The sequence below is a fragment of the Labeo rohita genome, chromosome 8, assembly GCF_022985175.1.
Source record: "Labeo rohita strain BAU-BD-2019 chromosome 8, IGBB_LRoh.1.0, whole genome shotgun sequence".
Classification (NCBI taxonomy): domain Eukaryota; kingdom Metazoa; phylum Chordata; class Actinopteri; order Cypriniformes; family Cyprinidae; genus Labeo; species Labeo rohita.
The window spans coordinates 28,310,696-28,325,920 of record NC_066876.1 but is presented as its reverse complement, the minus strand read 5'-3'; the positions used below and the strand labels follow the sequence as shown (position 1 = coordinate 28,325,920).

At 34.4% G+C, this 15,225-nt stretch overlaps 1 protein-coding gene across 1 annotated transcript in view; it reads right to left on the bottom strand.

Annotated features, from left to right (window-relative positions):
* Positions 1 to 15,225, bottom strand: part of dab2ipa (DAB2 interacting protein a) — a 140,804-nt gene that overhangs the window by 64,186 nt on the left and 61,393 nt on the right. Inside the window, 1 exon segment of the mRNA XM_051118233.1 lies at positions 11,648 to 11,766. Coding sequence (XP_050974190.1) covers positions 11,648 to 11,766 — 119 coding nt within the window.

Sequence of the window (15,225 nt, the reverse complement as noted above, 5' to 3'; positions counted from 1 at the left end):
AAAATAACTCTAAAATTTGCTTTTGCTGTCAATCAAAAAGACAAAAATTTTACTAAATATCAAGCAATATAAAATGGGCTGACAGAGATAAATGTATATTAGAATCTATACCATTTAAAAAAAATGAAAACTAAAACACTAAAAAAGTCTAAAAACTGAGTTCAGGCATTAGAAATGTACTGTATCTGCTAAATTTGCTAAAGCTAAAAATAGGTCACCAATACTGACCAATACATTAAATAAAAATTGTTCCTGTTCAGCACTGTTCCTTTACCATTAAAACGTGATGATGTCCTATTAAAACAGTGCAATAAACTGTTAGATGAACGGCAGTATTGGGTTCAATAGCAGTTAAAGGGTTAAGAGACAGAAAACAGAAGCTCAATTGTAGATGTGAGCATAAAACATCTTGAGAAAGCGATGCGGCTGGTAAGATTACCATTAACAAAACATGGACAGTCCTTAGAAACCGCAGAATATGTAACAGGTTTTATGACCACATAAAAGCTACATGAAGCGCTAAGCATCAATTTCCATAGGATTACCATGGTAAATAAGCCACAGAGCTTGTTCAGTTTGCCATTAAACGCAGACCTTGAGAGATAAAACCGTTGTCTCATGGAAAAAAAAAAAAAATCCATCAATAACCAGTGAAAGTCCTTGGTCAATCATAGAAATGCTCTGAATGTACATGACAGCCATATTCATAGCTGATATTTGAGGTTGCCGGAGGGTCAAAAGCAGAAATATGGTGCAGGTTTTAGTGGGGTAGCCGCTAATAAAACTAATAAAAAAAGTGGGGGGATAGAAAGCCTGTCAGATAGATGGAGTACTGTGGGGGAAGACAGGGTGAGATGGAGACAAAACCAGAGGGATAGACGAACTGAAGGAAGCGAGGACGTGCGGCTCTGCCGTGGGTGTCTCTTTGTGAGGAATGCAGGTTTGAATTTAATGAGGCTAATCCATTATGGGCAGAACGCCACAGTCCTCACATCACACATGTCTTCAAACCAAATCCAACCACCATCCCGTACCCGCTCTCACTGCAACCCTCCCCCATCTCCTGGGACGCCACATACTGGGGGACAGTGCTTTCCAGTGTGCCTTTAATCAATATCAGTCAATAGTGACAACTTGCGCATGTATTATTTAAAAGGCTGGCTTTTCATAAAGAGGTGCACAAGTTCGCTTACAAAGACAAAAGGGAGACAAGGGAGTGCTGTCACAATTCTCCAAACTAAAATTTTAATATCATTATGTTTTTACAATTAATGTTGTGGCTTTATATAATTCTGAGTTATATTACCTGTATGTCAATACAATAGTTTAATTTAATAATTTAATAATCTACACTAATCTAACACTAGCTCTCTCTATTCGATTGCTATTCTATCGACTTTTCTGATTTATAAAAAAAGGTTCTCTATATTTCTATTTCTATTCTATCTACTTGATTTCTTTCATTTATTATAAAAAACCTGACCCTCTAACACCAGCACTCGTCTCTATTCTATTTCTATTCTCTCTACTTGTATTAATTACAAAAAAGCTGAACTTCTAACACTAGCAATCTCAATTCTAATTCTATTCTACCTAATTTGCCTTTATTTATTATAAAAAACATAACCCTCTAACACTAGCACTCAATAATATTTCTATTCTATCTACTTTTCTTATATTATAAAAAACGTAACTCTCTAACACTAGAACTCTCTCTAGTGTATTTCTATTCCATCTACTTTTCTTATATTTATTATAAAAAACTTAACCCTCTAACACTAACACTCTAATCTATTTCTATTCTATCTACTTGTATTTATAATAAAAAACCTTGACTCTCAAACACTAGCACTCTCTATTCTATTTCTATTTTATCAAGCTGTTTTCTAATTTATTAAAACACTTTACCCTTACACTAATACTCTCTATCCTATTTTTATTTATATTCTATCTACTTTTATTTATTAGAAAGTAAACCTTCTAACACAAGCACTCTCTATTCTATTCCTATTCTATTGAGCTGTTCTTCTCATTTTTTTAAAAAAACTTTACCCTCGAACATTTGAACTCTCTATTCTATTTAAATATAAATTTTTCTATTTTCTAAAAAAACTTGACCCTCAAACAATAGCACTCTCTATTCTATTTCTATTCTATGTTTGTTTTCTTTTTATTTATAATAAAAACATTACCCTTACACTAACACTCTCTACTCTATTTCTATTCTATATACGTGATTTATTTTATTTATTATACATATAAAAGTTGACCCCCTAACACTACAACTCTCTATGCTATTTCTATTTTTATTCTATGTACTTTTATTTATTATAAAGTAAACCTTCTAACAGAAGCACTTTCTATTCTATTTCTATTCTATTTGAATAGAAAATTTTCTACTTTCTAAAAAACCTGACCCTCAAACACTAGCACTCTCTATTCTATTTCTATTCTATGTTTGTTTTCTTTTTATTTATTATAAAAACATTACCCTTACACTAACACTCTCTATTCTATTTCTATTCTATATACTTGATTTATTTCATTTATTATACATATAAAAAGTTGACCCCCTAACACTACCACTCTCTAATCTATATCTATTTCTATTCTATCTACTTTTATTTATTATAAAACAATTTGACCCTCTAACACTATCACTCTCTATTCCATTTATATTCTATCTACTTTTATTTATTATAAAGCAATTAGTGTATATATATAAAACGATGACCCTCTAACTCTCTATTCTATTTCTGTTGAGCTGTTTTCTTCTTATTTATTAAAAAACTTTACCCTCTAACACTTGAACTATCTATTCTATTTCTATCCTATTTGAATAGAAAATTTTCTATTTTCTAAAAAAATCTTGACCCTCAAACACTAGCACTCTCTATTCTATTTCTATTCTGTTTGTTTTTTTTTATATTTATTATAAAAACATTACCCTTACACTAACACTCTCTATTCTATTCTATATACCTGATTTATTTTATTTATTATACATATAAAAGTTGACCTCCTAACACTACCACTCTCTATTCTATTTCTATTTCTATTCAGTCTACTTTTATTTATTATAAAAGTTAACCCTCTAACAGTAGCACTTTCTATTTTATTTTACTTATATTCTTTCAAGCCGGTTTCTTCTTATTTATTAAAAAAAAAACTTTACCCTCTAACACTTGAACTCTGTTTTATTTCTATTCTATCTACTTCTCTTTTATTGATTATAAAAACTTGACTCTGTAACACTAGCACTCTCTATTTCTAATCTATCTACATTCATTTATTATAAAAACTTGACCCTGTAACACTAGCCTTCTCTAATTTATTTCTTTTCTATCTACTTGTTTTCTTTTTATATAAAAAGAACAAAACAAAACTTGATCTCTAACACCAGCACTCTCTATTCTATTTCTATTCTAATTTATTTTCTTTTTATTTATTATATAAAAAAAATTGACCTTGACCCTACACTCTCAGAAATAAAGGTACAAAAGCTGTCACTGGGGCAGTACCTTTTCAAAAGGTACACTTTTGTACTTTTTATGTACTAATATGTTCCCTTAAAGTACTAATATAGACTCTTTAGGTACAAAAGTGTACCTTTTGAAAGGTACCGCCCCAGTGACAGCTTCTGTACCTTTATTTCTGAACACTAGCCTCCTCTACTATATTTCTATTCTATCTACATCTTCTAATTCATTCTTTTTATTTACTATTTAAAAAATATTAATATTTTTGTACATTATAATTTACAAAATAAATGAATAATTGATTTACTGTTAACTTTAGTTGAAAAACTAATAATAGGTTATTAAATGGATTTTATTGTGAACTTACATAATATAAACCAATATAATGTGACAACATATTTCAAAAACATCTTTTTCCTTAAATATAAAATACCCTTTTTATAGCCAAGATTTTTAGTTTTATGAATGTAAAGAACTGACGTATTTCTCAGAAATATTCACTATGACAACTAGCCCCTATTGCAATACACGACTGCTAGTTTAGCTTTCTGCAGATTCAACACACTGAATAGCTCACATACATCTCCAAGACATCTATTCAAAGTCTGTTTTCATCTGGAATGTGCATTTTTTAGTGTTTGCATCTTAAGTCCATTGCTAAAATATTTCCAGATGAATTTCAGAATAGCTTTCCACAGATATTTCTGTGACACTTCTGATCCCAGATCCTTTTAAAGACGTTTATCAGATGTTTGTACACAAATACGGTGCTTAAAACAAAACAACATAATGCTTTCCAAATAATTATTTTTCATATATCGCGATATGCATGTATGCTTAACGGGATGTATTAGATTTCACACATCATTGGCAACCACGAGACGATCGGCGGTGAAATTCACAGGTCACTAAATAAACAAAAAAACATAACAGCTTCTGATTAAACCATTCGTCTAGGGAAAAAAAGACAAAGACCCCCCCACACACATACACAAACCCAGAGAGAAATGAAGACAGTAATATGTGGCGTAGGGTGCACACTACAACACTGGCATGCCCTGGGCGAGCACGTCTCTTGGTATTAGTGGAGCGCAGTAAGGCCATGCATTCTCTCTATTACACGACTCCCAGGCTTGTAATTAAGTGGGACATAGCAAAACAGCCGGCAGCGCGAAGGGAGGCTGACCTGGAAACCACGCTGTCTCCAACTGGATGATGCAAGAAACTCTTAAAAAACACAAACAAACACAAGAACATGATGCTTCACTAATTGGTTTTCAATTGGTTTTGTAGATTAAAACAATGGATTATGCATGCAGCAATAACTCTAATAAATGTACAGACGTGCGGGCAAGAGGTAAAGAAGATGGTCTTTGCTGAATGAAAACACGCTTCGAATAGCGCTATCCATCACCCTGCCGAGACGACGCCACCTCCTTTATTTCTGTTCAATTACATGAGGATGAAGAGATCTCACTGCCCTTATTGTTCAGATAATGGTTGTTGGGAAAAAGAGGTAAAATCAATAGTTAAAGCCCAATGTCTTTTTCAAAGGCTGCAATGTAAAGGGATCTCCAAAGGCTGAATGTCATGTTGAAGTCTTTTGTTTTGTCTTTTAGTGACTGTTTGATTTCTCCACTTGGACTTGCAGCTAACAATATCATGCATTATATGTGACTCTGGACCACAAAACCAGTCATAAGGGTCAAACATTTGAGATGTATACATCATCTGAAAGCTGAATAAATAAGCTTTCAATCGATGCATGTTGTGTTGCTGTTTTTTCATTTTAGTTTTTTTAGACTCTGTTTTAATTGTTAAATTAAGAAATATTAATCCGAAAGCATGTCTAATAAATTAAAATCATAAAAACTTACAAAGTTTAACTGCAATTTACTAAAAGTTTAACAAAACTTACTTGTTTAAGGCCTTATGAAATACTTTTTTTTTTTAAATTCAGTTCTATTATTTACCAAATTCTGTTGTCCATTAATTTTCTGGATTCCTAAAAAATCTAAATATTGAGAAAATCGCCTTTAAGGTTTTCCAAATTAAGTTCTTAGCAATGCATTTTACTAACAAAAAATTAAGTTTTGATATACTTACAGTAGGACATTATAAATGTCTTCATGAAACATGATCTTTACTTAATATCCTAATGATTTTTGGCACAAAAGAAAAATCGTTAATTTTGACCCATCTGATTTTGACTCAGATCCCATATTGTTGGCTATTGCTACAAATATACCCGTGCTACTTATGACTGGTTTTGTGGTCCAGGGTCACATGTGATATATAATTATGTACTGCATTTAAATAGAAATGTCAAAGTTTGATTCATGTATTTTCATAACTGAATATACATAAATACTGATTCGTTAAACAATGGTGTGTCAGTGCTGTTCAGACGTTGATTTTGCCCACAAGAAATATTTCCTTGTTATTATGAATGTTGAAATCATTTTTTTCAGGATTATTTTAACAATATAAAGTTCAAAAGAACAGCTTTTATTTGAAAAAAAATATATATATATATATATATATTTAATGCATATTTATGCATTTTTTGCTGAAAAAAAGTAAAAAAAAAAATCTGTAATTTTTTTTATGTCATACATTATTTATGCAATTTTATCTGGTGTCACTAGTGGTGCATGAACTACATACGTCACCTTATGTTAAGTAACTTATAAAGTACTCCCCCAAAAAATAATTAACTACATTATGCCCTTTCACTATAAAGCAAATCAACTTCCCTTTCATATCACTTCCAGTTTACACGTTGATTCCATCAATAAAAATCCTTTGCAGCAGCCAGTTAGAAGCTTAAAAGCTTATTCTTCACCCAAAAGGACACCAGATATCTAAATGGAAGCTTTTAGAGAGTTAAAAGGTAAAGAGGTAAAACATGCACTATAACAGAGTCCATAAACGATGAAACCACAGTTTCCACATACTCTAATGCTTTCCATCAGAGCAGAACAGATCAACAGTGTCCTCTATAAGCAGAATGAGACTACAAATCCAGTGTAATAACGGGATCCAGTATAATGCCTTTTTAACAACCTAAATTTCTGTTTATACAAGGCTTAATCTGTGAAAATAGATCATTAAGCAGATCAAATCTGCAATTTCTGAACCACCATCAACACAAAATTAATCAAAAACTCCTTAGAAACCCCTTAAGCCCCACCCCTCTTTGTTACTGGCCAGACCTAAAGTCAGTCTCACACTATTGGTTGAAACGTTAAATAAATCAATGACAGCTTTGATGTTTATAGTCAACCAATAGAATGCACACTTACAGCACATTAAACTGGAAAAAGTATTATACAAATTTAATGAAAAAGTGCTACAAAAACAAAGTCAACAGAAACTGGCATTTGCCAACAAATTATACTTTTTCAAATTGAGAATCAAAAAGAATATCTACAAAGAAAGGAAAACAGAGGAAAAGTTAATACATTCTGAATAAAAATGATTAAGACAAGTTTTTTCCTTTGGAATAATGTGGATGGTTTATGCACAAAAAGACTAGGAAAGCAAATTAAAACTGAAAGCATAAAAAAGAAACTCAATTTCTTTAAAAATTTAGGCTATGAGATGGTAGAAAACACTGCTGAGGTAACAGACCCTGTCTGAACTATGCAACACCAGCTGAACAGGCACGTCTGAAGGAAATGACCCTTAACTTACTGTGACTGGCAGAACCCAGTCAGGTACAGAGGCTGCCACAGCATCCGTAGCACAGTATGTGTGTGTCATATCCAGCTCACACACCTTGGTGCCGTGAAGCTGATGGTCTCCCTCCCAGGATAATATGCTGCTCTAATGAGGCATAAAATCTCTGGACGAGCGAGGCCATTTTTGCCTGCTAACACCACAGCAACACAGAAGCACAAGGTTGACGGTGAGTTGTGGAGAAATCTTTGGTGTGGTTGCTACGATATCCACAGGCCTGTACAGTGACTCAACAAATTCCCATGTAAAAGACAGTGCTCTTGAGATTCTCTTTTGGGTAAATGAAAATACTTTCCCACACAAATGGAGAATAAAGAAAGCTGAGGTGCACTTTTTGTAGTAAACAGATAAATAACTTTAAAGGTCAGCTCACCCAAAAATGAAAATTCTGTCATTAATTACTCACCCTCATGTCATTCCAAACCTGTAAGACCTTCGTTTATTTTCAGAACATAAATTAAGATATTTTTGATGAAATCCAAGAGCTTTCTGACCCTGCATAGACAGCAACGTAACTACCACGTTCAAGGTCCAGAAATGCAGTAAGGACATTGTTATAATAGTCCTTGTGGCATCAGTGGTTCAACCATAATGTTACGAAGCTATGAAAATACTTTTTGTGCGCAAAGAAAACAAAAAATAACAACTTTACTCAACAATTTCTTCTCTTCTGTGTTGGGAAGCACTTTCAACTCTCCTTCGGCTTGCTCCCTTTTATCAGGAGTCGCCACAGCGGAGTGATCCGCACAGCCGTTTTGGCGCATGTTTTTACGCCGGATGCCCTTCCTGCCACAACCCAGCGCTGAGAGTGCACTAACTTGTGCATCCCCAGTGCTGGGACACACACACTCACTCATACACACATTCACACACTACGGTCAATTTAGATTGTCCAATTCACCTATACTGCATGTCTTTGGATTGTGGGAGAAACCGGAGCACCCGGAGGAAACCCACACAGACACGGAGAGAACATGCAATCTCCACACAGAAAGACATCCTGGCTCAGCCGAGACTCAAACCAGGGATTTTTGCTGATATCCTAAAGTCGAACTCATTTTGGCAGATAGCCGATGCTGATATATTTCCTTGTACTTGGAAGCAACAGCAGGTCTCTCCTATGCAGAAATCATTAGCAAATTATTTTTAATTTTGGTTCATTTATAACAAGAACTTACTTGTTAGAATTAAACAAACAATAATGAAGTTCTTTTATAATGACAGTACACTGAAGCTTTGAAAATAACTATAAATAAATTATACATCAATCAGTGATTTTTTATCTTAAAAAAATGCAGTGGTAACCTTAACATTTTATTTTGAGATTTACCATTTTCAGATAATCTAAAGCAGAAGAGCTGTAAAAATTCTGAAAATCTTTTAGAGCTCATAATTGCGTACAAAAATGGAACATATTACATATTATTGAATCATTTAATAAACAAGTGTCATGTTTGTGATTTTATCTATTCATGTAAGCTATACCTTCTGACGTTTAAATCAAAGCATGGTGTTATGACATCAATTACTGCTTTATTTAATCAGAAACAGTCTAAATGGTATCTGTGTATTTTACTTTCATTTTACTAAAAGTAGGCAAACAGCGCCCCCTACAGAATTAAAATTCCTTACCGAACGGGCATTAGGACCCAGGGGAGGTCTCTGCTGCCACTGCACGTGCTATTATAGTTTATTCTATCACACACAGAACACATCATTCTGTATTTGCATTCTCAGATTAAATCAGCGATCTAAAACAATGAATCTAATCATCATTCAGGCAAAACTTTGCTTCAAGAATGAGCCACGCTGCTGGTGTGATCTAATCGCTAGCACACCCTGAGCACATGTGAGTTATTCCTCTTATCGGCAAGACATATCAGCACAATTTTTCATATCAAGCCGATGCCAATATTTACATTTAAAGCCATTATCGGCTGATTCCGATATTAATCTGATTATATTGTGCATCCCTACTTCCGTGTCAGTCTTGGACTAGTGTTCACGAGACTACTACAACGTGTGTGTGGCGTTTCGTAGCTTCCTAACATTATGGTTGAACCACTGATGTCACATTGACTATTTTAATGAAGTCCTTACTACCTTTCTGGGCCTTGAACATGGTAGTTGCGTTGCTGTCTATGCAGGGTGAGAAAGCTCTCAGATTTCATCTAAAAAATATCTTAATTTGTGTTCCGAAGATGAACAAAAGTCTTATGGGTTTGGAACGACATAATCGTGAATAATTAATGACAGAATTTTCATTTTTAGGTGAATTATCTCTTTAAACTTTGATACAGTTCACTCAGAAATCAACATTCTGTCATAATTTGCTCACCCTCATATCATTTAAAACCTGTAAGAGATTCTTTCTTCTGTAAAAGTCAAATTTTTTGCAGAATAGCCCTTTCTTTTCAATATAATAAAAGTAAATGGAATCATAAAATGCACCATAAAAGTACCACAAAAGTGTCTAATGACTAATGGCACAAGATTTGATTTGAGAGCAACTACAAGGTGGAAAATTATCAGCCAAGAGCGGCTTAAATTTCACAGAGCTATCGCATGGCTTCGGAAGATTTGTAATATAGCCGCATGAGTCATATGGAATTTTTAATAACACTTTTATGGTACTTTTCTGTCACTTTGGTGCTTGGCAAGCTCAGTCTCCATTTTACTTTTTATTACATGGAAAAAAAAGCAACTAGGATGCTCAGCATAAGGGTTTGGAATGAAATGAAGATGAGTAAATACATTTTAAAAAATGTATGTTTGGCATTTGTTGAAAAGTACAACATGGCAATGACAGGAGATAATGGTTCAACTAACAGAAGCCGGATCACTACCTGTCAGATGAAAATCACATAGTTCAGACATTGCTCTTTAATAGCTCAGATATCTGTTATGCTTAAAAAATAAAAAATAAAAATATTGAGAAATAGTGTAAAGCAATACATGAGTTCACAAAAAGATTGCAGATTTGGTATCTTTGCATATCTGAACACAGTTTAGATCTTCAACTAGGGCAAACAAATGCAAGAAAAATTATGAAAAGAATCTGAGAAGCACTGAGACCTCAAGCCTCCAATTGTGGTTAAAAGAGAAGTCCATTTCCAGAACAAAGATTTACAGATAATGTACTCATGTTTTTGAGGAAAACATTTTAGCATTTTTCTTCACATAGTGCACTTCTATGGTGCCCCGAGTTTGAACTTCCAAAATGAAGAAAAACGTGTCTCATGTTCTCCCTCAGCTTGTTTGCATGTTCACTTTGCAAAGACTGGGGCGGAACGTCTGCAGCACTGTAGGATGATTTTGAAATGATTTTTGAAGTTGAGGGAGAAAATACGATTGGAGACGAGTGTTTGAGATTAAAAGGTATTTGAGTTGTTTTTTTTTTTTTATGAAAATAACAGATTGTTTTGCTCGATATGACCCATCTTCCTCAGTTGGGATCATTTACAAGTGCATTTGGGATCATTTGAAGCCACATTTAAACTGCATTTTGGAAGTTCAAACTCGGGGCACCATAGACACCACTATATGGAGAAAAATGCTTAAAATGTTTTCCTCAAAAAACACAATTTCTTTATGACTGAAGAAAGAAAGACAAGAACATCTTGGATGACAAGGGGGTGAGTACATTATCTGTACATTTTTGTTCTGAAAGTGGACTTCTCCTTTAATTTAATCTATGTGCACAAGTGGCAAAGTTAGTGTCCGTTCCTTTTTGAACTTGACTGAAACGCATTTGCAATATCATCTAAACTCTCCGTCAGCTTCTGTGTGCATTGCTACAAGCTTGTACACAAGCAGCGCACACTGACCTGAGGCTGGGAAACAAACAGCTGCGTGTAGGTCACTGTATTGAAGTCGCATCAAAACAACATACGGATCCAGCATCCCGGAGCCTGATATTTCTTCTCTTGACAACCCGAACGACACGCAGGGAGCCGAATATTTCACAAGCATCTCTCGCAAATTAGACAGCGGCCAGACCATTTATCCTGCGAGTAATCCAATTCATTCCTCACTCTGTGATCCCTATTCATTGGGGAGAAAGATGACTCAGACATTTTAGCACTGCAATAAGTGACTCTAAATAATCCTAATAGAGATGAATAGAGAGGCTAAACGTTGGGAGAATTGCGTGATGAATGTTGTTGGAGATACGGAAAGCTGCAAAACAAGGCGTTACGTTAATTAACTTGATAGCACAAAATGTACATTTTTATGTACATTACAATCACGCAGTGATTAGAAACACCATGGCACATCATAAAGGACGTGTTGACAGCTGTCAATATAATGGTGGATTCAGGTGTTGGAGGAATAAAAAACAACAAGGCATCAAAAAGGAAGCTGTTAAAACACTCTAAACTGCAATGCAAACCTAAATGCAACAAAAAAAAACAGTTCCACCTTACCTGTCATTCTCCGCGCTCTTGAAGCCCGGTAAGATGTTCCTGAAGCTGCTGTGGCGGTCGAGCTTCGGCTGGCTTTTGGTGCGTTTGATGGAACCCTTCAGTCTGCGGCTCAGGAAGCCCTGGACAGGAAGTCAAAGGAAAGGACTGGATTACACTCACAGATTAATTAACCACTGGAAAGCGACGCTCAGCTTTTTCCCCTTCTATTTGTTCTTTCCTCTCATCCGTAGCGTTTGGTTGCGGCGTGCATAGCTGCGCGATTGGTGCGGCACACACATCTGCTCGCAGCGCTGGGCTGAAGGAGCTTCACTGATGTGATACTCCCCTCAAAGCCGCTGTTACCATGGAAACTGTTGGCTGGCATGGAAAAGGGGGGAAAAATACTGGTGCACTGCAAGTTCATAGGGGGAGAGCTGAGCTGGTGCTTTTCAGACACTCTACAGATTAGGATAAGATTAAAAGGACTTGAGTTATTCCTGAAAGGCCAAAGTCTGTCTGAGTGGGACGCTTGAAACAGAGAAGGGAAAAAATGTGCATTTCTCAAGCATGCAGATACAATTAATGGGTGGGAAATGGAAATCAAGGCCTCATGCATGAAGTTGAATGAATGGCTGATTGATCTTAATAAGCCACTTAGTGCCCGTTGGTGCACAAAAACTGATTAAGGGGCTAACAGGAATAAACAAAGTCACAAAGAAATATTCTGCTGAAAGGACTAGTATAGCTAAAACCTAGCTAGACTAGTATAGAAGCATCATTCCTATAATCAGGGCAACAGACTGTGCAAGAAAAGGTTTTGCTGTTATGACTTAAAAACATGCAAGTAATGCGTTTTTTCTGATTGTTTTGAGATCACTTCTTTTCTTATGTTCACGTATTAAATTGACCCGATGTGCATCAAAGTTTTAGTGGTAAAAAAACGTTCAACCCGTTCTCATCTCTGCAAAAACAGCAGTGCTGACGGCACACCTGATAAAAGCAGCTCCAGTTGTGCAGTAAGATGAGGGATTGAAACGGAGACATGCATAGTAAATAAGCAGAAAAGCAGTGTCTATTTTGTGCACAACTTGAACAAACTACAACAGGTAAAGCTGTCAGCTGGCTGGATACTGGCAATTTCGTTAACAATTCTTGCTTATAATCATTGCTAATATGGCTTCTTATTATCAAGATCTAAGTCCATATGCTGTGTTCCGTCAATGCGTGAATTTCATATTAGCTTATTTGTAGCACACTTGCTGTCCAGTAATCGCAATAAGCTTTATGCTTTGTTACTTTTTAATAAACAAAGTATCAGCTTTAAAATGATGACAACTCAATGAGAAGGAACGCAAACTACACTCAGTGGCCAAGTTATGTTTATGGTCCATGATACTGGTACAGATTCTGTGTAATGAACAATTCATTGCGACTGTATATTTCATGTTGGAAAAGATGTTTAGTTTCCACTTTAAGTGAACCTTAATTCCCAGGTCATCTATAAGATGGATTAAAATGCTAATAAAGTCAGGAAAAGATGAGACATAAACACATGACTGTATGATTGAAATGTTAAAAATAAATAAATAAATAAAATAAAACACATTTATTCTGTGGCAAGTTTTTTCTTATAGGAGCCAATGGCTCCTTACTCATTTTTTGTCTGGAGCCCTGCTTTTGAGGGTATACATGACACCACAGAATTTTTAGTACATTTATTTTTGAAAGCAATTTCTGTTTAGATAAATCGCCACTCCTGAGTCCATTGAGTTTTAACAGACCCCCTAAAGCATTTGGTGGGGGGGGGTAATTGAGAAGGAATAGGGAAAAGTCACAAGAGAGGAGGCAATGCCTCCATCGCGATATGAATGGATATGACTGGTTTTGATCGGCTGTGATTGGTTCATGTGATAAATCCTGCCTCATGTTTGAGCAATTTCCGCGTTTGCGGATCAGTCTGAATGAACAATAAAATGGCGTTAATGGAAAAACAATTCATACACTCAGTTGAGCACTTTCTGTGTTTGTGAATCAGTCTGAATGAACAATATAATGGTGTTAATAAAAAAACAATTCACACACTCAGATATAACCACTTTGTTACATCAAAATAAGACTTAAAATGGCCTGAAAACATCTGTGAGTTTTTAGTGAGTAATCAGCTTGGTCAAATTTATAGTAATAAAAAGTTATATTTTGGCAAATCTAAAAACCTTTTCACACCAGAAGCCTCAGGCTGAAGTAAAAGAACATTCACATCTGTAAAAAAAATTAAAATAAAAAGTAAAAAAATAAGGTTAGTTTATCTTGAGTAATATTTGCTAAATTATTGCTGGTTAATAAAATAGGATTAAATACATATTGCTATTTAAGATGTTTAATTATTGCGGGTTTGCATTATATTCTGAGTTTTTATTCATTTTGAGGAATACTGAATCTTTTTTTTTTTTTTTGTGAGTGAGATGAATTGATGCATGTTCACATTTATTCCAGAACTAAAGTAACATCTTCCTCCTGATTTCTCAACATGGGAACAGGAGAGCTTTCAATCAATAAATGGGGAGAAAAAAGTAACTGGTGTTGCTTATTTGAAAAAGTAACAGATATTTTCTTGTAAATTAAAAAGTAATGCGTTACTTTACTAGTTACCTAAGAAAAGTAATCTAAATATGTAACTCGCGTTACTTGTAATGCATTACCCCCCCAACACTGGCTTTGATGACTAATGATCCGAAAAATTCAAAAATAGTTAAAAGGATAGCTGAGCATAAATTCACAAATAAAATATATTGTTAAAATTGTTACTGCCTGGAGTTATTATTTTGGAATAAATGTAAAATGCTTAAAAACACAACCTTGCTAAGATTCATACTTGGATTTAATAAACAGAATACTGATTACATTGTTAATGAAAAATATAAAATAGATTTAAAATATGCAACATTTATTTATTTTATATAAATATATTTTAATAAATATTTATTATTTATTAAAAAAAAAAAAAACATCCATCCATATTCATCAAAATGACTTAATATTAAGTTGTAGGTTGCTCATCTGAAATCCTGTATCAGTAATCAGATTTTTGCTTGAAACTATAAATTGTCATCATTTACTACCTATACCACACTTAACCAATCCTTAATTTGCTAATAAGCATTGTGGCCCTTATCATACTACTATTGGGTTACAACTGAGACAACAAAATTGATCTGAGGCAAAGGTTAGTCCCATGTGGCTTCTTATACTCAAGTGAAACAATCCCAAATTGCATTGTGTTACATTTCAACTTGGTGTCTAGTTGCGGACAACCAACCAATATAGATTTTTTCAATAACTAATTTTGATGCAAAAAAAAACTAAAGACAGACCCTTAAGCCAAATTTATAATACATTTTATAATTTTAAATTATCCACCTTAATCTCAAATGTGAAAGTAACCCTATGGGCCAGACTTCTGGTTCTTTAGCAGCTTTATGAAAATAACGAGAAGAATAACAACGTGCAGTTAAAAATAGCTGGAAGCAGATGAGACCGGAAGCCAGACCCATAACATATACAAATGGTTGCATCCGCTCTTAGGGAAAAAATAAGGTGGA